Genomic DNA, 22,247 nt, shown 5'->3' on the forward strand with positions numbered 1-22,247 from the left:
TGGACATGAGAGGCTCCGGCGGATGATTGACTGCCGTGAAGCCCGCTCCCAGAGCGCCTGTTGAGACAGGTGGGAGCTCAGGACGTGCAGGCTCGGTTTCTGCAGGACGGGGACATTGCGGGGAAGCTGGAGGTCCCCGCCTTCCCCGGAGATGGGCTCTAGACTACGAATGTTGCCATCTTGCCCATCCTTCCCGAATGTCACACCGCCCCAGTAGACGTTGTTACATTTCTGTGAACCTTTACCCCAGGGATGATGGAAATGGACGACCTCTAACCTCTCTGCCCAGGCCCAGGATCTGTGCAAAAGAGGGATGGAAAGCCAGGCAGGAAGGGCTTCCTTTCAACATGAAAAATAACATCTCCTAGGACCAGAGAAAATTGTTATGCCAAACCCCTGCCACTTACCTTTGCCCTCCATGAGAGGAGATGCCAAGGTTAAAGGTCATATATCAGTCAGCTTATTTTGTCAAGGGCCAGAGAGTAAATAGTTTTACCTTTGGGGCCACCCAGTCTGTGTTGCAACCACCCAGCACTGCCCTTGTGCTCGATAGAAGCTTTCAACAGTATGTAAATAGATGGAGGTTGTTGTGTTCTAATAAAACTTTATTCACACAAACAGGCATTTTCCACGGCTGATCGCTGGTTAAAGGTAAAAAGGAGCTAATGTTAGGAATCAGAAAAAGATATTAGCATCATTTCTTATTGGATCCTCCACAATAGCATAACTATAATAAAGTATCCGGACCTTAGGAAAATAAACTATGAGAGTTATAAACATGTACGTTAAAATTTAAAGCATGCTGATTGAGATAGACTAAAATATAAATAGGGATAGGAGAGCTTAATTAAGTAGAGAAAAAGCATTGACAAAGGGGGTTCTTTTGGCTGAGTGTTCCAGTCTCCCTTCTTACCTGCAGGCATGGTCCCTGCTGTCCCCAGGCTTGTGGGATGAGTCGGGGGGAACCTGAGGCCCCAAGCTCTGTGCTCTGAGACTCTGTGACCTGCACCCTTGTATCACACTAGTGAGCCCCGCTCTGCTCTCTGGGTGGGTACCCCTCTCGGGCCTTGGCAGTCAGGAGCTGTGGCTGCTGCTACTCCACCCTCCTCATGGGAGAGCAAAATGTGGATTATGATTTTGCCACCACGGTATGTCCTTTCCCTACAGAAAATCCTAATTTAGAAATTCTTCCCAGCTAACCACCTTCATTGACTGATACCATCAACTTGCATGTCAGCTTTAGAAAGCGTTAGGCCTCTCAGGGCAGGGTACCTATTACTGTTCCTGTAGTCAAGGTAGGGAGTGAGTACATTCCTGGATCTTCTAGGTGTTTCTCCTCCCCCTCGAGACGTCTCCAGGGGCCACCTGAGGCAGGGTGGGGTCGGGAAGACAGCGCTGGCTTTGTAGCAGCAGCTCCAGGGAGCCTCTGGGGAGCTGACAGCTCTGCGTGACAGTCCCCGTCCTGCCCCTGTGCTTGTTGCAGGAACAAAGGGATGAGGACTCGACTGGGATGCCTGTCTCACAAGTCAGACTCGTGTAGTGATTTCACGGCGATTCTTCCTGACAAGCCCAACCGAGCTCTGAAGTGAGTAGTAGAGCCACTTGGGATTCCCCGGGGCCCAGCGTGGGGCCACCAAACCCGTCCTTCTCCAGTGAGTTGTTGACTAGATGATCAATCGCTGCCTCTCGGCAGCACCTTTGATAACACCCGAATATGAGTGAGTGAAGGATTACTTTCCTTTCCAGATGTATGGCTGCTCAGACTTGTCACTCCTCTTACATGTAAGGAAAGCTATCATCCACCACTTTCCTAAAGCTGCAGCACCCCATATGTCTTGGTCCTGAGTAGCCGTCACCCTGAGCTCTCAATTTGGACATGAACACTCCAATCTACTCTAAAAACCTGCTTAGGTTGAGATCATCTGGATTCAGGGCCCTCTGTGCAGGCCCAGAGTTAAATGACGCCATGGATTTCACCTCATTTAACCCTCATAGGGTTCCGTGATGGGCGTCATTGTCCCCATGACAGAAGTGAAGAAATCAAGGTGACAGATGGAGTCAGGAGTTCCGCCTAACTTTTCTGACTCCAACACCAGTTTCTTTTCATTGTTATCTGACATCTTTCATTCGCGCACTTGCTTAGCTTGCTTAGCTTTGTTTTTTAGACTGAGCGCTGATGCACTAAATTCGCTAAATTCCAGTCCTGAGATTTGTTTTCATCAGTTACTTAAGAGTGTGCCACAGTTCAGTGACAGAACTTCGGGAGACCAGGTGTGTCCTTCATTTGCCCTGCGTTGTTCCGGTCTGTTCTCCTGAGCAGATCTCAGTGGTGGCTGAAGGAGAGGAGATCATTTCAAAAATAGTCAAGAGAGACGTTTTTTCTTTTCTAGGAGACTTTCCACGGAAGAAGCCACGAGGTGGGCCGATTCCTTTGACGTGCTTCTCTCCCACAAGTGTGAGTAGAATTCACGTTTCATGCTGTTGCGGCAAGTTGTTCACTTGCTAAAAGACGCCAGGCTGCCCTGCCTCGGGCGCACGCTGTGTCCAGACAGCTCCAGCCCCTCCCTCAGAGCCTCCCCTGGAGAAGCTACGGACAAGACGTGATTTACATGCAGTGGAAAGAGGGCCTTGTTTTCCGTTTTCTGTATTGAAAGTATGGTCTCAAGAAGCCTTTATGTTTTCAACAGTTTCAGCCAGAAAAGAAACGTAGCTTAGGAAGTTGGCGTGATGGGTTCACCGGGAATGAGAGTCTAGCTTCCATCCCAGATCTTATTTATAAGATAAAATGACCTCCCCCCAGGTCACTGGAGAGCCTTCGGTTACGGTTAGTCCAATGAGTGTCCTGTGCATTTTGTTGTTCACTTGAGTTGGCAGAGTTTTTTCTTATTATTTTTTATTTTGGGGGGTTTATGACCCCAGCTGCATCACCCCTTGGTTTCTGACTGGGTGCAAGTGTTACTAGAACATACTCCTGCTATCTCTCTTCCATTTTCCCCTTTTCTCATCTTTTATGTCTTTTGTTTCCCACGAAGGCAGGCATAGTTGTGGGAAGGGGACCTTGACGGTGGCCTGGCTCTTTTCCCGTCATAAACAAGTCCAAGTTCGCTAGGCTTTAGAATCCTAGTGGTGGGAGAGAGACGGGTCTTTTTATTTTTTTACTTTTTATTCCTCACCCGAGGATATTTTTACATTTATCTTCAGACAGAGTGGGAGGGAGAGAGAGAGAAACATCGATGTGAGAGACACATGGATTGGTTGCCCAACCGGAGCTGGGGATGAACTGCACCCGAGGTACGTGCCCTTGGTCGGAATCAAACCCGGGACTCTTTGGTCCAAGGGCCGGTGCTCTAATCGCTGAGCCAAACTGGCCTGGGTGAGGTGGGTCTTTTGAAGAGAAAAGGTTTCCCACAGCCCTTTGGTGCTCCTCTGAAATTCGTCCCATCCACGTTAGGAGTCCCGGTCGCTCTGGGAGCAGAAGGGCTGCTTACTTTAGAGAATTGCTCCGGGTGAACTGGGAACAGGATTTTGTACAGTGAAGCGAAGGGCATTGGGTGGTAGTCAAACCTGTGTTCTCGATTTTGACCCAGCTCGGCTCCTAGATAGCTGAGTGGCCCCGATGGAGGCCCTCGGTCTTCGGGAGATGTCTTTCGAAGTGACTTTGCTTTCCACTGGCCGAGCAGCTCCCTCTGACTGCGCCCTCGATCCTAATGCTTATTAATGAATGCTTCTGAGTAGGTTTTAAAATGAAATGCAAATGCTAAGCGGGAGCACGTATTGTAGCCAGTAATTTAGTGAGATCGTCATTTTGGTGTTTTAGGGATTACACGTAGGAAGGAAAATAAAGCAGCATACTACAGCATATATAACATATGGCTAAACCCCCAACCAGAAGCGCGTGTGGCTCGCTCGCCAAGGTAATGGCATATGTACGACAGTACTTAGGATCTGACAGTAGCGCCTGTTTTCTGATGAGGCTCTCTGCCTTCCTTTCTGGAGTCCCATTAAGCCACACAAGTATCACTGTCAATATACACCTTTTCCTGCTGGATCTGAGTCAAGGTCATCTTGGAGTCTCGCTTCTGTTTCAGATTCATGACTGACTCACCTAATTCAAGTCCCTGAGGCTGTTTCCTCATTCTAAAATGGGGATAGAAATATTTGTGGGCTACCGACCACCCAGATACGAGAATCTTCACTGGAGGGCACCTTTAGATACTTGGGGTTCTCTACTCAAAGGTGTTTTGTAAGGATATGGCGGAGTTTTTAAAAATTATGCTTTTGCCCGGCCGGTGTGGCTCAGTGGTTGAGTGTCGACCCATGCACCAAGAGGTCATCAGTTCGATTCCCGGCCAGGGCACATACCCAGGTTGTGAACCAAATCCCCAGTGAGGGGTATGCAGGAGGCGGCCAATCGATGTTCTCTCTCATCGATGTTTTATTTTTCTCTCCCTCTCCCTTCCCCTCTCTCTAAAAATCAATAAAGAAAAAAAAATATGCCTTTTTTTTCTTAATTATTAAATGCAAAAGAAATGTGCCTTGAGAATAAGCCTGCAGATTCCGATGATTAGTGTGGAGTCTTCATAGAGTTATGGTGGATGGAAGCTGTGGGTATGTTTGGGTTGCTGCAGTGGCAAGACCTGGAAATGTAAGAGGTTTGATTTTATTTGTTTGATTCCATGACTTGTAGACCTAAAGACACTTGGTTCTGCTTTTGTCGGGGATGCTTTTGGTTTCCAGGAATTCAATGACACTCTTCAGAGATGGGGACTCCACTGAGGGGCTAGAGACTGACACCAGATTGCTTCTTGGGAAACTGCTACAGAAATAGGCTTTCTGGAGTTTGCAGTTCTGTGATCCTCCTTGGAGTTTAGTACAGAAATAAAGAGCCAGTGGAATGAATGTCTTTGAGAAGGAAGGAATCTTCACGCAGGGATCACCGGCAGAATCTCAAGGTTTCAGAACTCGAACACTTACTCCCCGCGAAGGTTGTGCAGGAGTCAGAGTCCAGCTTACACTGAAGAGTGCTGCCAACTTCCTAAAAGTCAGATTAATTTGGGTTAATATTGTGACTCAATTAGGGCTGATTAAGCTTTTCCAAAGTGATTGTGTATGTGCTGGTCCCTTAGGGGAGACAGTGGTTGATCAGAGGTATACAGGGCTTTCAATGAAGACAACAAAATGTCCTAAAAAAGGAAAGAAAGGAAAATCGCTGAATGACTGGGCTCCAGAAAAATGTGTGTTAGTCTAGAACCTACTCCCTGGTTGACACCTAAGGAGATGTCCTCCCTAACTTTTCAATGTCAGAAAAATTCAAATAATTATTTTTGTTTCCATTCTCAGTCTACAGAGCGTCTCCGCCATCTCTGCTTTGCTGGGTATTTTGGGCATTCATTTGTTTTATAGAAGGTGCATTTGAGTGTTCATTGTGTACAAATCTATGCCAACAGCTGGTTGCCTGGTGGATAGAACAGTCCCTCCCTGGTGGAGATGCAACTTTCCGAGAAAACAGACATGCATTCAGTGAAGACAAGAAATGATACAGTGTGCTCACTACAGATTGTGGGGGTGCCCAAGATTGCAGATAGAACCCCAGCATCCAGTGCCCCTCTTACAGTCCATCTTGTCCGTATTAGAAGCCCTCACTTCCGGGAGAACGGCTGCCTGTAGTCAAGAGCATTGCTTCCACTTAACCAGGGGACATATTTCCGTACGATTAGGAAGACGCCTGGCTGGTAGTCAGTCTGACCCAGCTCTGCTGCCCGACAGCTGGGCAGCCTTGGGGGAACCTCTGCCTGTTGGAAGATCTGTCTCCGCATCTCACAGTGCAGAATCCGGGGTAGTTGTCTCAGAGGCTGGATCCAGTTCTGCCCCCTTTTTCTAGGACGCTGTCCGCAGTAACCATCGAGGCTTGGCAGTAACTGGTCACCGAGGGCGGGAGGTTTGAGGCAGTGCTGCTGCAGGCTCACGTCAGCTGCTTCAAAGCCCAAGTGGCCCGCACGACTGGAAGAGGGAGAACACACTTGTGTTCTGGAGCCTTCTCCCGTCTTGGGCAGGGTCCCATTGTTCAAATGAACAGATTCAAATCGCAGGGGGCAAAAAGCAGTTCCACTCGTTTTTAAACCTGAGAATGAAAGAAAAATCTGGAAGGCAAATATTCGGAACAGTTTTATATCCAGTCGCATTTGCTGATAAGTACGGCATAAGCTGGAGAAGCATCTGTGGAGGGCCAGGAGATAATCACTTGCCAAGTGCGGGTGCTCTCTCTTTTAACTAACACATGAAAAATGAAATTAAAATTGCTGATGGCTTCATTAGATAGGGGGGGATTTCTAACGTGTGTTAATTTGGCATCATTTTCCTGTTCAGCCAGTGGTAATTAGACCGGGTGTCTGAGTTGTGCACGTAGTCTGCCCCCCAGAGAGTGTGTGTGCGTGCGTGTGGACACGAAGAATCCTTTCTGCCTTTGCAGCTCCTACCCTGGAGCATGAAGGCTCCCGGCTTGCGGGAGATCTTTCCTGACAGGTTGCTTAGGGCAGGCCCCAAACTGTGTGTCTTCTGTTTTCATTCCCCACGAGGTTCAGACGTATGCTTGTTATCCCAGCTTTTAGTGGGACATCCAGTTCTTAACTCTGAGTCAACTTTCCCTCCCTTCCTTTCCTTCTCTTTCTCCCTTCTCCCTTCCTCCCTCCCTCACTCCCTCGTTGCGTTGTTTTTTGGATACAAAGGTTGGATTCACTCCACTGTTATGGCGGAAGTATAGCTCGGGTTCCCTCCCCTTTCCTCTCGCCTCTTTCAGCCTGATCCCACACCTGGACGGCGGAGCCCCTCAACCTGGGCGTCTTTTCGGTCACCAGCTTTGTTTCATTGTTTGCACGCAGTGTGGAGGGTCTATGCTGACCTGTCTGTCCCCACTGGGCCCGGGGAAGGCTTGGTTAGGGAAACAGCACAGTTGAAAACTCTTTTGCATTTGCAGAGTTAGCATCTCTCTCTGAGAAAGGGAGACCAATAAAAATGCATTTAGTTATAAAAAAGTAGCCTCCTTTGGAATAACAGTTGAGATATAGAAAAATATAATGGTGTGACTGGGTCACACAGCAACTAAGCAGAAAACTCCAAATATACACACACTAATGTTACCATCTTATGAAATTCCTTACTTATCCATCTAAATGGTCTTCAACTCTAGAATCTACAGTTTAACAACCAGGTTTCCATTTCCTGCACGGCCCTCCCCACATCTGTCCCCAAGTGGAAGGTTCTAGACCAGTGTGACTCAAGGCGTGATCCGAGGAAGGCAGCCCCAGCAGCTTTGGGGAGCTGGGAGAAATGAAAATTCTTGGGTTCTGTCTCAGACCCACTGGCAGCGGTGGGGGACAGAAATCTGTTTTTCCTCAAGCCCTCCAGGAATGTCTGCGCCCCTCCCCCCAAGCTTGGGCGTGCGAGTAGGTGCAGCTGTGAGTCTGGGGTTTCTGGGTGGGGCCGGTGGTCTGCGCTTCCAAGGAGCACACTGCACACTATCGGGCAGCACATCCCTCCGATGGTATGCCATCTGTGTAGCGTAGATTCCACATATGTAGCAGGAATGGTGCAGTCACAGTAACGAAGCAAATATGGCAGGTGTGCTTGCTGGGTAAACTGAGGATAAGGGTTAGTGATGTGACAAGTAGAGACAGGTGGGAAGAGATTTCTCTTGCTCTTTGCCATCCTCTCTACGTTGCTGCAATTTTTGCTTGCACCCAGGGAGGTGGCTGCCTTCAGCCTTTCTAGCAGTGCCTAGATTATAAAACCTTGTTGAAAAGGTTCGAATGGAAGCAATCGGACAGGCCTCCAACACCATGTGACCAGCCATGTGACCTTTGGCCCCCTTTCCTCATCTGTGAAAAGGGAATAGTAAGAGCTTGTAGATTTGTTGTGAGAATTAAATGCGATTATGGTGGTGAAATGCTAAGCGGGATGACTTTTACTCAGAGGGGCTCCATAAGGGATAACTATTATTATTATTTTTGTTATAACACGTTAAATTCATCGAGAAAACGTGTGTTGCATGCCTGCTGCGTGCTAGAGATGGCATGAGCTCCTGGTTCCCATGGCGGCCCGACCATGAGCAGTACAGGCAGGGCAGGGTGGTGTTAGGGTCACAGGTGGGCTTATTCAAATTCCACGACACCTCCCCCTCTTCGCCTCACGCCGTTTCGGCATCCCTTCCTCGTCCCTCCCTATTTCCCCTCAATGTATGTAAGAGAATCCCTCTAGGGATGAAGTTTTTAAAAGCCCAGTGGGTGAATCTAACGTAACCCTATTCAAGAGCCCCTGTCGTCTTCCTATGCATCAATGCAACCAATGAGGCAAATGTTCTTGGACTTTTTTTTTATTTTTGGTTAATCCTCACCCGAGGATATTTTTCCATTGATCTTTTTAGAGTGGAAGGGAGGAGAGAGAGAGAGAGATGTGAGAGACACCAGCTGGTTGCCTCCCACACAACTCCAATAGGGGCTGGGGATCAAACCTGCAACCCAGGTGCCTGCCCTTGACCAGGAATGGAACCCGTGACCCTTTGGGCCGATGCTCTAACTGCTGAGCAAAACCGACCAGGGCTTGGCTCATTTTTTAATCTTTCAGGCTGTGGACTGGTATACACGGGGTTTTATAAAACTTCTCTTGTATTAACAGTCACTTGTGGATGCTACACTTTCGCTGTTTTCGGGGCGTTTGCCCTTTCATAGAGAACTCCTGGCTTGTTTCTCATAGTTGGAGATACAGGCTCTTGTTTGTTGTTGTTGTTTGTTTGTTTTTGTTACTTGACTCAGCTTCTGGTTGATAAGTTAGGAAAGGAGTTTGGAATAGGCGTTGTAAGGCCCAGGCGGTTCTTACTCTTTTGCTACTGCGTCCTAGGAATAAGAACCATGCGGCCTCTGGGCTCCACCATTGCCTTGTGTTCGGGGTAAGGCTTGGTGGGAGAATCTGTCATGGCCTTTCTGGCTCACAGGCTAACAACCATCCTGTCCTATTCCGATCATACTGTATCATCTTGCTATAGATACACTAACACAATGGAGATCATTAAAGGAATCTGTTACAAGACTGAAGTATAATTAACATGCTAATCGCTTGCTAATGAATGCCTGTAACTGGAAATAGTTTGTCCTTGAAATAATGGCCTTATTTACATCTTGTTTAGCCCTAGTTACTTGTTTAGAAACAAACATTTATTTGTTTATTTTATGGCTAACACAAAAGAAAGGCTTTGTTCCTGATGCTATTCTATTACGGATTTCAAATGAGTGAGCTTGGTTCTGAAGGAAAGTGGTTTTGATTTCACCACTAGTACATGTATCCTGGATTTTATAAATAAATGCATTTTCCTCTCCTATTCTCTATCTGACCTTGGAACCCGTTCGCCGGTTTATTTTTTCCAATTGATCAGGGATGCGAGAGGACTCTGCTCTTTGGGACTGCACTTTGGTAAACAGAGCTCAACTAAAATATTGCTCTTGTGATCTTGTAATTTTCCAAGCCTGCGAACGGAGCTAGGCTCAAGCCCACCCCCAGTGCCAGCGCAGTCAGGCCTCCTGGACCTTGAACCGTTACCTAAGCCAGGCTCCACGCTGCACCAGCTGCACGGCTCATTCACAGTGACCCAGTTTCCCTCCTTATGTAAGCTCCCCGTATCAAAGAACTCGCGAGGGACGCAGGCAGCAGGCAGCGTGTGTGGCCACGGGATGTGTTCTTGGAGATTCTGTGCATGCTCAGAGGATGCCAATATTCTGCTGTTCCAGGAATTCTGGACACAAGCCTTTCCCTTCAGAGACTCGATACACACGGATCTCAAAACATGTGTAATGTTCTTAGAGCTTGGACTTCTTAGAAGGTCGTACAAAGAAAATCAAAGTGAAATGAGAAAATTAAATGAATAAAAGGTAGATCCTCCTGATTCTCAGTTTCGTGAACTGTTCACCACCCATCTCCTTTAAATGACCGGGATTGTTTTTGGTATTAGGCATGTTATGTTCTGTGTGATGACTCCTTAAATGACCGAAATGTAGGTATAATGGCCACAGACACGGAGGGAACACTCATGATCTGAGTGTCAAGCTCTGCGTACTGTTTACATGTATTACGTGATCATGTCCATGGCCCCGTGGGGCAGTGCTGTTAGGGTCTGCGTTTCAGGGATGACAGAACTGAGGCACAGCCCTGGCCGGTTTGGCTCAGCAGTTAGAGTGTCGGCCTGCGGTCCAGAGAGACCCAGGTTCAGTACCCGCTAAAGGCATGTACCTCGGTTGCAGTTTGTCCCCAGCCCCGGTTGGGTTGTGTGTGTGTCAGCCACTTGATGTGTCTCTCTCACATTGATATTTCTCTCTCTCTCTTGTTCCCTCTCTCCCTCCCTCTCTGTCTGAGGATAAATGCAAAAATGTCCTCGGGTGAGGATAAAACAAACAAAAAACAACAACAAAAAAAACAGGCACAGAGAGGCTAGTATCTTGCCCAAGGTCACACTAGCTAGTGTGTCAGGACAATCCCAGGCAGAATAGTCTCAGGGATCAGGGAGAAGTCACTCTGTCCAGCTGCCTGGAATCTGTGGGGATGGCGGAGAGGGACTCTGGTTCCCTGGGTATAGGGGAGGGAGTAGCATCTAGGGTGCACAAGTGGGGTGCATGGGACCCTTGCAGAGGAAGCACAGCTAACACAATGCAGGTCACACAGAGATGCCAGTAGAGCCCATGAACCATTCAGAGAATAACCAGCATCCTGCATAAACCAAGTGCAGAGTATGGGCAAGCAGACGGAGAGGGTCCTGGTGGAGAGAAGGGGGAGATGGAAAAAGGGGTGAAAGGGTCAGAGGACAGAAGGAAAAAAAAATGGAACAGGGAAGGATGCCAAGGGGTTGGGGAGAGGACCAGATGAAGACCTTGCTGAGAAGAAATGGGATGTGATAGAAGGGGGGGGGGGTCCAGATGGGCAGAAGAAACCCCACTGGCTTTGGTTGGTCCCATGCAATTCTTTGGGTAGGTGATATAAGCAGGGCCAGGTGGGGGACAGTGGTCTGTGTACAGAAGCCCTCATGCAGGCATCACGTGTGTCCCATCCTGCGGCAGAGACGGGACCTCTGACACATAAGAACGCTGGCTTTGCAGTCTGGCCTCCTGCCACTTACTACCGTGTGACCTTGGGCAAGTTATTCAACTTCTCTGAGCTTCATTTTTTTTCTCCCCCCCTAAAAAATGGCACTGATATCAGAACCTATGCTGTAGATTGGCAATGAGGAGCAAATGCTGTGATGTCCATGAGGCATTTGATGTAGGGCCCGGCCCAAAGTAAGTGCCCGACAAATGCCTGAGGCAGTTAGTTTTAAAATTTCTCACTTGAACTTTTTTTTTTTAACTCCTTACCTGAGGATGTTTTCCCATTGATTTTCAGACAGAGTGGAAGGGAGTGAGGGGCGGGAGAGAGAAACATCAATGGGAGAGAGACACATCGATTGGTTGCCTCCTGCACGACCCTGACCAGGGCCAGGGCCTGAACCGCAGCCCAGCTACATGCCCTTGGCCAGAATCAAACCCGAGACTCTTTGGTCTGCAAGCTGATGCTCTAACCGCTGCGCCAAACCGGCCAGGGCTACCTTATACAATTTTTAATGCTACCTATTATCACTTGTGTGAGCTCAGTCAAGCCAATTCTCTAAGCATCAATTTCCTCATCTATAAAATGGGAAGAAGTAAAGCAACGTCCCTGCGAGCACTTTGCAGGCGTTCTCTCTTTAACCCACACAAAGACCCCACAAAGCGGAGGCTTGGATGAGAAGAGAGAACGTCTGTACCTTGGGTAGCACAAGGCCAGTTGCCTTCGCTGGGTTATCTTCACCAACACAGTTCATGGAACCAGAAAGGTAATTTTCCTTCTTTATCTGTAACTAGACCCAGCTTGCTCACAAACACCCATTTTTCTTGATGAAAAGCAAAACCAAATCTAATGCAAACAATAAACTTGAGCTTTCCCATTCAAGGAATGTAACCTCTGCTAGTTTAAAAACAACAGGCTCTTCCCAGTTCGTCCCGAGTCTCTTTGCATTTACTTTCTTAGCGAAATGCACAGTGTTTGAGGGTCCTCCCTCCAACCTCTCCATCCCATTCCCTGACTACAGTGGAACAGAGCAGGGGAGGCCCCTGGCCTGTGGTCCTCAGGTCTTCCCTGAGAGTGTCCATGGCTCTTGTCATGTGTGGACTGACTGGTCACCACTCAGGGGCCACCTTGGCTGCCATGGACACCGTCTCCTCAGATTCCACAGCAGTGGTTTCTCATCCAGCCTCGGCCTGTAGCCTGTGCCTGGTGGCCGTCCCCTGGCAGGCCGGCCGGCTGGCTCTCAAATCCGAGAGCTTCGGAGCCTGTGGAAACTTCTGGACCTGCTCTGTGAGAATTTGGAGGAGACTAGGGGTGGCAAAAAGAATATCACAAGGGATTTTAAGAGCAGAGATTTTTTTCATTTGTGTTCTGACGTATCCCAGGACTTTGAAGACTATGCTGCACATCAGTAGTTTTTAAAAATAGTGTTGAATTGAATGAATGATTCTCCGGCCTAAGCTCTGCCAAGTCACAGTTTCTCTGGGGTTTCTACTCCCTCCTGTCAGGGTTCCTAACCCAATGTAGGCATGAGGTTGGGTGGGACCCCCAGCAGAGCTGTCATTAGAGTCTAGACAGCGTGACTCTCCTCCCTCCCTGCACAGGAACAGGTTTATTTCCACCTGCCTAACGGGAAACAAGCTGGCGCCGTTTTCTCCACTGTCCTTGTCTTAGAGATAAGGCGGCCAGATGTCCTGGCTTTTGCCCGTGGGGGGTCATGGTTTGACCCGGCCCGCAGGTCGATCAACGAGGACTCTAGAGGGGGAGTGAGGATGAGGAGGGACAAGAGACACGAGAAATGGAGACAAGACAGGATTCTGATCAAGTCTCGTTTATTCAGGGGGAGTTCACACACTATATAGGGGGAAAACAGGTGAAACAGTTAATGAGTATCCCACCTGAAGCAAATTCCAGTAAATACCCCAGGTGGAACAAATGATAAGCAAGAATGGAGTAAACAATTATCTAGAGGAATGCAGACACTGTATGCAGAGAGACCCCGCCCTGGGGCCGGAGACGGCAGAGCAGACTCTAACAAGATGGATGCCATGCAAATGGTCTCCCACAATGGTTTATGTCCAGTGTCCCCACGTGATGAACAGAAGTGTCCCTCTTCACTCTCAAAAATGTCCTGGCTTGGGCGATAAATCCATGGCCACCAGAGTTTTGTTCGGTACTTTCAGCTCATACTCCAAATTCAGATTTCTTTGTGATTTGAAACGGAGCTTTGTGAGTCGCATCAAACCCCTTGGCTCTCTCAAGTTTGGGGCTCTTACAACGAAAAGTCTTGGCTTTTATGGCCGTTGTTCTAGTGTCAGCATCAAAATGTCTAATAGAAAGACAGAGATCAACAGTGGCTTTTTAATTAGGAGAAATAAAAATGTTTCAGAAAAGTAAAAACAAACATTCAAACACATCAACAGCATAGTGCCACCCATCTGTCAAATAACCCAGCACGCTGTTCTGGTGCATATTGGTGGACCTCCGATGCCCGCTCAGGTTATCCCATTACCCAGGATTAAGAACTGTTACCATATTGTCCTCCTAATGAAGTTTGGAAAGGGAGTGAACCATTATAGACAGAGTCATTTTTTTTTTTTTTTTATCCTCACCCGAGGACATTTTTCCATTTTTTGTTCAGGTAGAGTGGGAGGGAGAGAGAGGAACAGAGAGAGAGAGAAACATCAACATGAAAGGGACACATCGAGTGGCTGCCACCCGCACGACCAACCAGGGCCGGGGACAAACTCCAACCGAGGTACGTGCCCTTAGCGGGAACCGAACCCGGGTCTCTCCAGACCACAGGCCGGCCAGAGTCATTTTTAATCAGTGCAGTGACTTTATTCTAGGTCGTATCTGCCCTCCCCCTGGGGGAAGGTCTTCGGGCCGCCCGTGGCCAGCAGGCTGCAGGACAGCTCATAGAAAGCTGTCACTGTCCCTCATTTAGAGGACAGTGTGGTAAGGGTTCAAATAATTCAGAGAAGTGTTTTAAAATGAAACATGAGCTGAATGCACAGGCTGTCAATGAATGCTCATTTCCTTCTCCAAATCTACGTGCTAACCTGCTCTTATTCCGACTGGAGGCTGTTTGAATGAACGTGAAAGGGTGTGTTCATTAAGCCATTTAGAACAAAAATGATCATTAATCTTAATTAAAACACATAATTTGAAAGGCAAGATCTTTTAAAATAAATGAACAGTGTTATAAGCCATTAAAATACAGGGCCCCGAAGGTTTTTTTTAAACGAGGCTGGGAACCCTGTTCATGTCACAGAAGGGCATTTGGTATTTGCTTTCAGACATGATTCCGGTGGTAGTGAAGGATTCGCCCTGAGGAATTCACACCTCCCTCTAGTTCCTTTGATAATAGACTGGTTTTTTTTTAAAGGGTGGTCGAGTTGGATTAGGGTATGGAATGGATTACATGCATTGCTCCGGCCTCATTAGGAGCACAGGCTCACCAGTAGACCTGGGGGCAGCCAGCTCGGCATAGGCAGGGACCCCGAGGGCTGATCAGAAATGCTAGGCCTTCCCGTAGTCATCATTCCGTGGTCTCCTCGCCATCTCTCCTTCCTAGCGCTGGGTCCTTGACTAAGAAGCAGGGCTTGCGCTGGGAGTGCCCGTGTGTACGGGCAGCGGGGCGTTTGAGGCAGGGCCACTCGGACACTGTCACTGCCTCTCTCTCCCTTCCTGCTACCCTCCTTGAGCTTACGCTTCCTCCCCTCTCCTGTCCACCTCCCCCACACCCACAGACGGGGTGGCTGCCTTCCGCGCCTTCCTGAAGACGGAGTTCAGCGAGGAGAACCTGGAGTTCTGGCTGGCCTGCGAGGAGTTCAAGAAGACCCGGTCAACTGCAAAGCTGGTCTCCAAGGCCCACAGGATCTTCGAGGAGTTTGTGGACGTGCAGGCTCCGAGGGAGGTGTGTCGGCGGTGGCGAGCGTCGTCAGCCCTCTGTCCGTGGCTCCTGGCTCACACCTCCCTCCGCGTGGGGGTTTGGGCCACACGTAATGGGGACTTGCTTCTGAACGGTCACAGCTCTGGTGGCTCTTGATGAAAAGGGGATCGTTTTAAGGGGCAGAGCCCGGGGCTTGTATAGAGGAGCTCGGTCAGGAGTGTGTTGGCTGTCTGTCGGTTAAACTGTCCCAGCAGGAACTGTTTCTATGGAGGTTCTGCAGAGAGAGGCGCCACTGAATCTACACGAGTGTTCCTCGTGGGAGGCAGCGTGGCTTAATGGAATGAGTATCCACTTTGGAATCGTGTTCCAATCTCAGCTCCACCACTTACTAGCTGTGTGATCTTGGTCAAGTTACCTAGCCTCTCTGAATCACATACAAGGATCCAGTATCACCTTTCTTTCTTTCTCTTACTTTTCTTTCTCTTCCTTTCTTTTCTTTCTCTTCCTTCCTTCCTTTCTTTTCTTTCCCTTCCTTCCTTCCTTCCCTTCTTTTCTTTCTGTTCCTTTCCCTTTCCCTTTCCTTCTTCCTTTTTGGTACATGCCCCCAGCGGTAACTGAACCCGGGAATCTCTGGTCCATAGGCCGACGCTCCAACCGCTGAGCCAAACCGGCCAGGACTCACCTTCCTTTCAAGACTACTATAAGTATTAGGGATAAAGCACCTATTGAATATTTGTCATTGTTTATTAACCACAGTCATTTATATTATTTTATGATAACTTATGCTAACTGACAATAAGAAAATGAATTCAATGTGCTGCTAATTTGGGATACAAAAGAGAAATTTACTTGGGAGGGTTTTATAGAAGAAAATGATTTGCTGCCGAAGAGTCTGGTGCATTGCACACCTAGAACTCGTCCACGATGCTTTCCCTCGGGCTGCAGGAGGTCTTTGGCCAGTGGCCAGGATGTCGCAGGCTCTCAAGTGCTGCTTGGGACAGAGAGGCACACTCTAACCAGCCTCTCTCCCCGGAGCACGTGTTTTCTCGGTAGTTAAGACAGAACAGAGGGCAGGCTTACTTCGGGGAACGGCACTAATGCTCGTTTCTAGCCTCACTCTTCACCTGCCATTGTAACGGCCTCTGGATTATGAGTTAAGTGAATTGGGGTTTTGCCTTGACCCTGCTACTAACGTCCCATATTACTTAAGGACATATTACTGAAGACAAGAGATACTTAAAAGCTGGTCTAATCTATAAATTGGGATGAGGAATATCTGGTCTTCAGATCTCACAGGATTCTTTCTGGAATCAAAAGGATTGGCCTCCATGAAAACAGTTTTAAAAGCGTGACTGACCTTCCCTCTCTAAGCGCTGCCATTGATTACGACATAGCTAGGACCAGCCGCCAGGCGCCTTGGCCACTGAGAGCCTGTGACCACGCTTTCTGTTTGTGTCTCCAGGTCAACATCGATTTCCAGACCCGAGAGGCCACGAGGAAGAACATGCAAGAGCCATCCCTGACTTGCTTTGACCAAGCCCAGGGGAAAGTACACAGCCTCATGGAGAAAGACTCGTACCCCAGGTTCCTGAGGTCCAAAATGTACTCAGATCTGCTTTCCCAAAGCCAGAGGAGGCTCAGCTAGACCTCACATGGGGACTCTTGGAGATCACCGGCTTCCTCTGCCCCTTGCTGCCAAGCCTATATTCTAATGTGAAATGTCCTAGATATTCAAAAGCAGTGGTGTCTAGGCTGGGAGGCTGGGTGAGGAGGGGATGAAGGGTCATTCCAAAGTGTAATTCAGTCACCAGAACTGGGTTCTAGCTCATTCACCCCTGTTTGTGTTTTGGTTAGTGGTAGCACCTGGCTGCAGTCACCCTTCTCTGGGTCAGCACCTTGCCCTCCATAATGCCTTGGGTCATCCCCACTGAGAAGGCAGGTTCCCTAGGCCAGGCTAGTCTGTAAATAACACAAATTCAGTCTCCATCCCTCCCACACCCTTTCAGTTAGGGTTCCTGGCACTCAAACTTGTCCTATACCCCTGTGAGGAACAGTAAGAAGACTGACTCATATCTTTAATTTGCTAGACCCAGGTGCTGGGACCTCAGAGTGTGGGAGAGAGGTCTCTGTGGAGTCCTGGGTCTCTAGCACGATTGTTGACAGGTGGCCGCTGGGAGAAGGGGTCAACTCCATGGAGTTGGTTGTTCCTTCCATTTCCAGGACCAGTGTGAAAAGCGGTGCCCACTGCCCATCTTAGTCCAGGAAATTCACAAGACTCTCCTGCCCTTGCAAGACCCTTCCAGAAAGGGTCTTGGGAACCGTCCTTCATGATTTCTGATGGGGAGCTGCTACTAAGAAAGACATAGCTTGCAGATCTTCCTAAATTCTACCAAGAAGTTTCCTGAAGTTGAACCCACCAGGAAATGTAACACCAGTAGAACTTTGTGCAGTGAGGCACCATGTAACCTTTCTGCTGCTTAATGTACTCTCTGCCCTCACCTCATCATAGATCACCCATCTCTTAGAATGACAGACAACAGCTTGGCAAAGGGAGGTGAATTCCCATAGCACGGACAGCTCTCACAGTGCCTACTACTCTCCCTGTCTCTCTCTGCCCCCCCCTTCCATGCAGGTCATGTAATTATGACGGGGGAGAATGGGACCTTAGGCCATAACTCTTTTCCCAGCTTGCTTCCTGGGAGCATGCTTTCTTAGAATGGTCCTTCTCATGAGGGCCACCTTGGCTATTCAACAGCTTCCTTCTTGATCGCTGACCTTTCGGGATTGAACATGAGGCTAAGAAGATCACTGTGAACATTTGGTTGTGGAGAACCTTCCTAAAATGCTCTCATGGTACTGGGGCTGCTCTTGGAAATACGCCAGGAAACTCTTTCTTGGAGTATGAGCAAGGCACGTGGCACCTACTCCAGCTGCCCAGGAAAAAGCTGACTTTGGCACAAGACTGCAGTGCCGAGGGGATGAATCCTCAGCAGAGAGACCAGAAATTGATAGAGGGCCCTGGAAGAGGCTGGTCTCTGGGTGAACTGAAGCGCAGAGCATGTGGCGAAGGAGCTCTCGGGATCATTCAAAGCTGATGGATTGGAGGCATGGCAGATGCGCAGAACTTTCAGCGTGACTACATGGAACAGCATCTGATAAGGCATAAGCTCTGGAGAGCAGCTGATAGAGAAGCTTTCTCCTCTCGTGGGGTGATGGGCCTTTTTAGACCCGTGGCGGTTCCAGTGTTTGGATTCCTGTCCAGAGCTTCACCAGTCCCTTCCTTCCTTGGCTACAGCTAGACAGGCCAGGAAGGCGCTCAAGCTCCACTTGTGTTGGGTCCACGGACTTGCCACGGTTCATCACCTCCACGAATGAGCATCGGCGTGTCTGCCTGGACCACCACGGAGAAGGAGATCACATGCCTCCAGCTTTCACACTGAGGAGACCGGTGGGATTTCATGTTCGAGCGCTCTGAAACCTCAAATGGGTGTTCCTAGTTAGAGCAGCTGGTGGTCCTCTGCCCCCGCTGGTAAAAACCATCCTTAGCTAAAGCTGCCAGAATTAACGTAATGATCAAATTCTTGAACAGGGTATTTTAAACATTGTTTACATATGAAACGGGCATCTGCTGCCAACTCTACTGTCCAGGGTAAGCCCACAGGAACCGGAACAGCACGCAGTGGTGAAAATCTGGACCGTCCTAAGAGGGGCCTCTGTACCACGTCCACCATCCCCGGGAGGAAAGTCCAAACACGAGTGTCGTGTGGTGGCCGCAGTGGGGCCCTCGAGTTCTTTCCAGCTGTTGGTGGAAGAAGGTTGCTGGTGATGGTGTCGTGGCGCCTGGTGACTTCTTCCCACGATGGGGAGGCATGAAGGACCAAGCCTTGGTACCCTGCATTTTGCTGCTCAGCGAGGGTATGTGGGCGTGTGTAGAGAAACGTGACAGCTAGATTTATGGCACTCCCATGGAGTGTGCGTGTGGGTGACAACTGTGAGCATTAGCCCAGGAAACACAGGTGAGCTTCCCATGGGATGGAGCTGTTCTCACACCTTTCTGTCCTGCCTCCCACAGAAGGCACGGAGCTCTGTGCTCTCGTGCCCCCCTCCAGGCACTTTGGTCATGCCAACCCAGATTTTGGTCTGTGACAAAACAAAGAGACATGTTTACAACATCTAGAGCAATATCCAAGCATACCTCATCCCAACCTTGCACCTCCCCGGACCCACCTGCTCTCCCATTTGCTCTTCCACAAGCCCTCACTGCCTCGCTAGGTGGCGCCCCCAGGGCCACGTCTTCCATCTCCCGTCTTCCTTGGCTCCTCCGGCGCTTGTGCGGGGGACTGACGGCCTCCGGGCTCGAGGCTCGCTCTGTGCCTGGGAACCTGGAGGGCCCAGGGCGAGCCAGGGCAGTGGGCCAGGCAGATCTACGACTTTGAGGACTGTTTCTCATCGCGAGTGGCCAACTGTTTGGGGGCTGGTGTGGGATTTCCTGTTGCCCTTGGCAAACCAAATAGAACATGATCAGTGACAGCCATTCACAGCCCTGGGCACCTCTGGGGTGAGGGAGGGCCCTCTGAGCAGTATTTATTATTAAATTTGAGCGTCAAGAAACCTGCCTACCCTGGAAAGTCTGTTACGAGAGTTAATTCTCAGGTTCCACATCCAGAGATGCTGACCCAATAGACCTGGGGTGGGACCCAGAAGTCTTCATTTTAAATAAGCTCCTAGTGAGTAGTGGACCACACTGTGAAAAAGATGGTCTAAGACAGTGGTCTCAGACGGTGGCTCTCACCCTTGGCTGCCCATTGCGGTGACCTGGGGAGTTTTAAAAACCCAAATGTCCAGGTCTCACCCCAGAGCAGCTTGGCCTTGGGACCCCGGGCATTAGTCGGTGTTTAAAGCCTCCCAGGTGATTCCAATGTACAGGTGAGGCTAGGAAGCACGGGCCTGAGGAGCGAGGAGGAACAGCTGAGCAGAAAACACCACCGTGGGCACACCCAGCCGCAAATAAGCACAGTGACCAGGAACCTGCCGGTCCTGAGTCTGACTGATGGGGTGGCGACCTCTGTGCCCTTTCAGTCCTTCTTCCTCCTTTGAGATGCAAATATGTTTCTGCCCCAGCGACACGCACAGCTGGGCAGCAGGCATGCCAGAAGTGGGGGCAGAGGGAGACTCGGTTAAGAGTGGTGTTGCCACACCTCCCAGTCTTGTCCACAGGCTTCCTCCAGGCTGGCCTCTTGGGCTGTTTCTCCTGTCAGTTTTCATGCATTCTCGTGTTTGGCCATCTTGTGTTAGACGTGCCTCCGTCCCCAAGGCCATGCGACCTGGTAGTTGGAACTCAGGCAGTGGGTGAAGGTTGGTAGTAATAATAGCGGTAGCACAATAACTTCAGACCCCTTGAAGGAGGGTGTCGCCTCCTGGGAATGTCAGGCTCCCGGAGGCTTTCTTGTCCGGGGCCACACTGGGCTTTCAGTTCCTCTTGGAGGTGTCACTGTTCCCTCTGGTCTCAGGCGGGTGGGCACCTGGAAGGTTCCTAGTTCATCTTACTTTCTGGCTCTCCCCAGAACTTATTGCCCTGAATCAACCGAAGCTGTGAGGTGTGTCCCGCCCGGGCTGCGGGCACCTGTCCTCGGCAGGGCCGGGCCAGGGTCCGGGTTCTCGAGGCGCTGGGCCATGGGGCAAAGCTGTGAACCCTTTGCACTGAGAGTCTGGGTGAGGGTGGGCCTGGGGAGACTAGGGAAGAGGGCAGGGCACACAAGTAGCAAATGTGGGGTCTGCTTCTCCATGAGCCCGAGGGAGAGGTGATAAGAGGCACCTCCTCAGAGGCAGGAGGGTCTCCCAGCCACAAGAGCGCCCAGAATTCTCCTGACCCTGCCTGTGCCCACGTCCAAGCAAGGCAGAGGAATTCCAATTTTCCACCCGAGGCTGCCCTTGAATTGGCCATGTCAATCCTCTTTAAATCTGTCCCTCTGGCTTGGAAGCAAGAGAGGTGGCCAAGTCACCCTGGTGTCAAGAGCCTGTGCTACTAGGCATGAGACTGGAGGAAGAAGCCCAGAGCAGAGACAGCTTCCTGTCCCCACGGCCTCTCAGGACTCCAATTTGATGCTGTGGACCAAATGGGAGACTGCAGGATGGGGCCGCTAGCCTCCCCAGGTCCGGGGGCCGGGTCCTCTCAATACACTGTCTCCTTCTTGATTCTTACTCCCTTTGCCCCTTCTGCCGAGTGCAGAGAAGGCGACTGGTTTCGGTGTGCCCTGCAACCACGGCAGCCAGAGTCACGGGGTGTGCACGACACATTGTAGCAGCTCATCTGCCACATACAGCGCTTGGCTGATGGCGTCCTCATTGAGTCGTTTCATTACTGTGCAGAGTGGAACAATGCCATTCACCTCGACTATAAACAAGGCTGTGAGACATAATAAACAACCCGAACACGCTGCCCACGTTTCTGGCCGGCTGACTCTCTGGGAGGCTCTGCTTCAGGTCGCACGTGGGCGCCCCGGGGGAGCGCACACCTCGCCGGGCCAGGCGGGCACGGGGCCGGCCACCAGGAACGTGGCGGCCGAGTGGGTGGAAGCGGGCTACGGATGGTTTGGGATGAGTGTGGGGGGTGGAAAGAGACTCGGGCTACGGGAGTGGCTTTGAAGCTGTAAAATGCCACACAAACACGAGGTGGTATTTGTATGAGTACCACCTACTGCTCGAAAGTGCAGGGAGAGAAAGGGCTGAGGGATGGTTGTGTATTTGTTCAGCTGGGCAATCTGAAATGGGGCGGCTGAGCTTGTTTATGACTGGACTCGTTTTATACAATCGGTGTGCCCCTGAAAAGTGCGCCTTCGTCATCGAGTCTTTGAATGGCCCCGGGGATGGAGTTCTCTGGAGAGGACGGAAGGAGAATGAGGGGTAGTGTCTGCTTGCAAAAGCTCATTTTTCAGGTGTAGTGATGATAGGGATATACACAATCTTAACAGTCCAAATAATTAAAATGCACCGGAGACAGCCTGTCTTGAAAAGGAAAGCTGACATTTCCTCTAAGTTGAATGCTTAGTGTAAATGAAAAAGCCTTTGTGATGCAAACGATCACCCCTAAATCCTGGTTTGTAGACTGGGGAGGCCAGGCCTGGGCTGCTGCAGACAGGAGGCCCGCCCACTGGGAAGGGGTGTGATTGGACCCTCTCTTTCCAGTTTTGCTTTTCTACTTCCTTCTTACTCAGTTGCTCCCCCGGGATTTTCT

The 22,247-nt window shown here is 49.9% G+C and overlaps 1 protein-coding gene across 1 annotated transcript in view; it reads left to right on the plus strand.

Moving 5' to 3' along the window:
• RGS8 (regulator of G protein signaling 8) overlaps positions 1-21,397 on the plus strand; it is a 36,047-nt gene extending 14,650 nt beyond the window's left edge. The window contains exons 4-7 of the mRNA XM_036272924.1: positions 1,484-1,585; positions 2,391-2,455; positions 14,871-15,037; positions 16,476-21,397. Of these exons, the coding sequence (XP_036128817.1) occupies positions 1,484-1,585; positions 2,391-2,455; positions 14,871-15,037; positions 16,476-16,658 (517 nt within the window). The 3' untranslated portion in view covers positions 16,659-21,397. The remainder of the gene's footprint in view (positions 1-1,483; positions 1,586-2,390; positions 2,456-14,870; positions 15,038-16,475) is intronic.
• The last annotated feature ends 850 nt before the right edge of the window (positions 21,398-22,247 follow it).

Source organism: Molossus molossus, unplaced genomic scaffold (genome assembly GCF_014108415.1).
Source record: "Molossus molossus isolate mMolMol1 unplaced genomic scaffold, mMolMol1.p scaffold_m16_p_20, whole genome shotgun sequence".
NCBI lineage: Eukaryota > Metazoa > Chordata > Mammalia > Chiroptera > Molossidae > Molossus > Molossus molossus.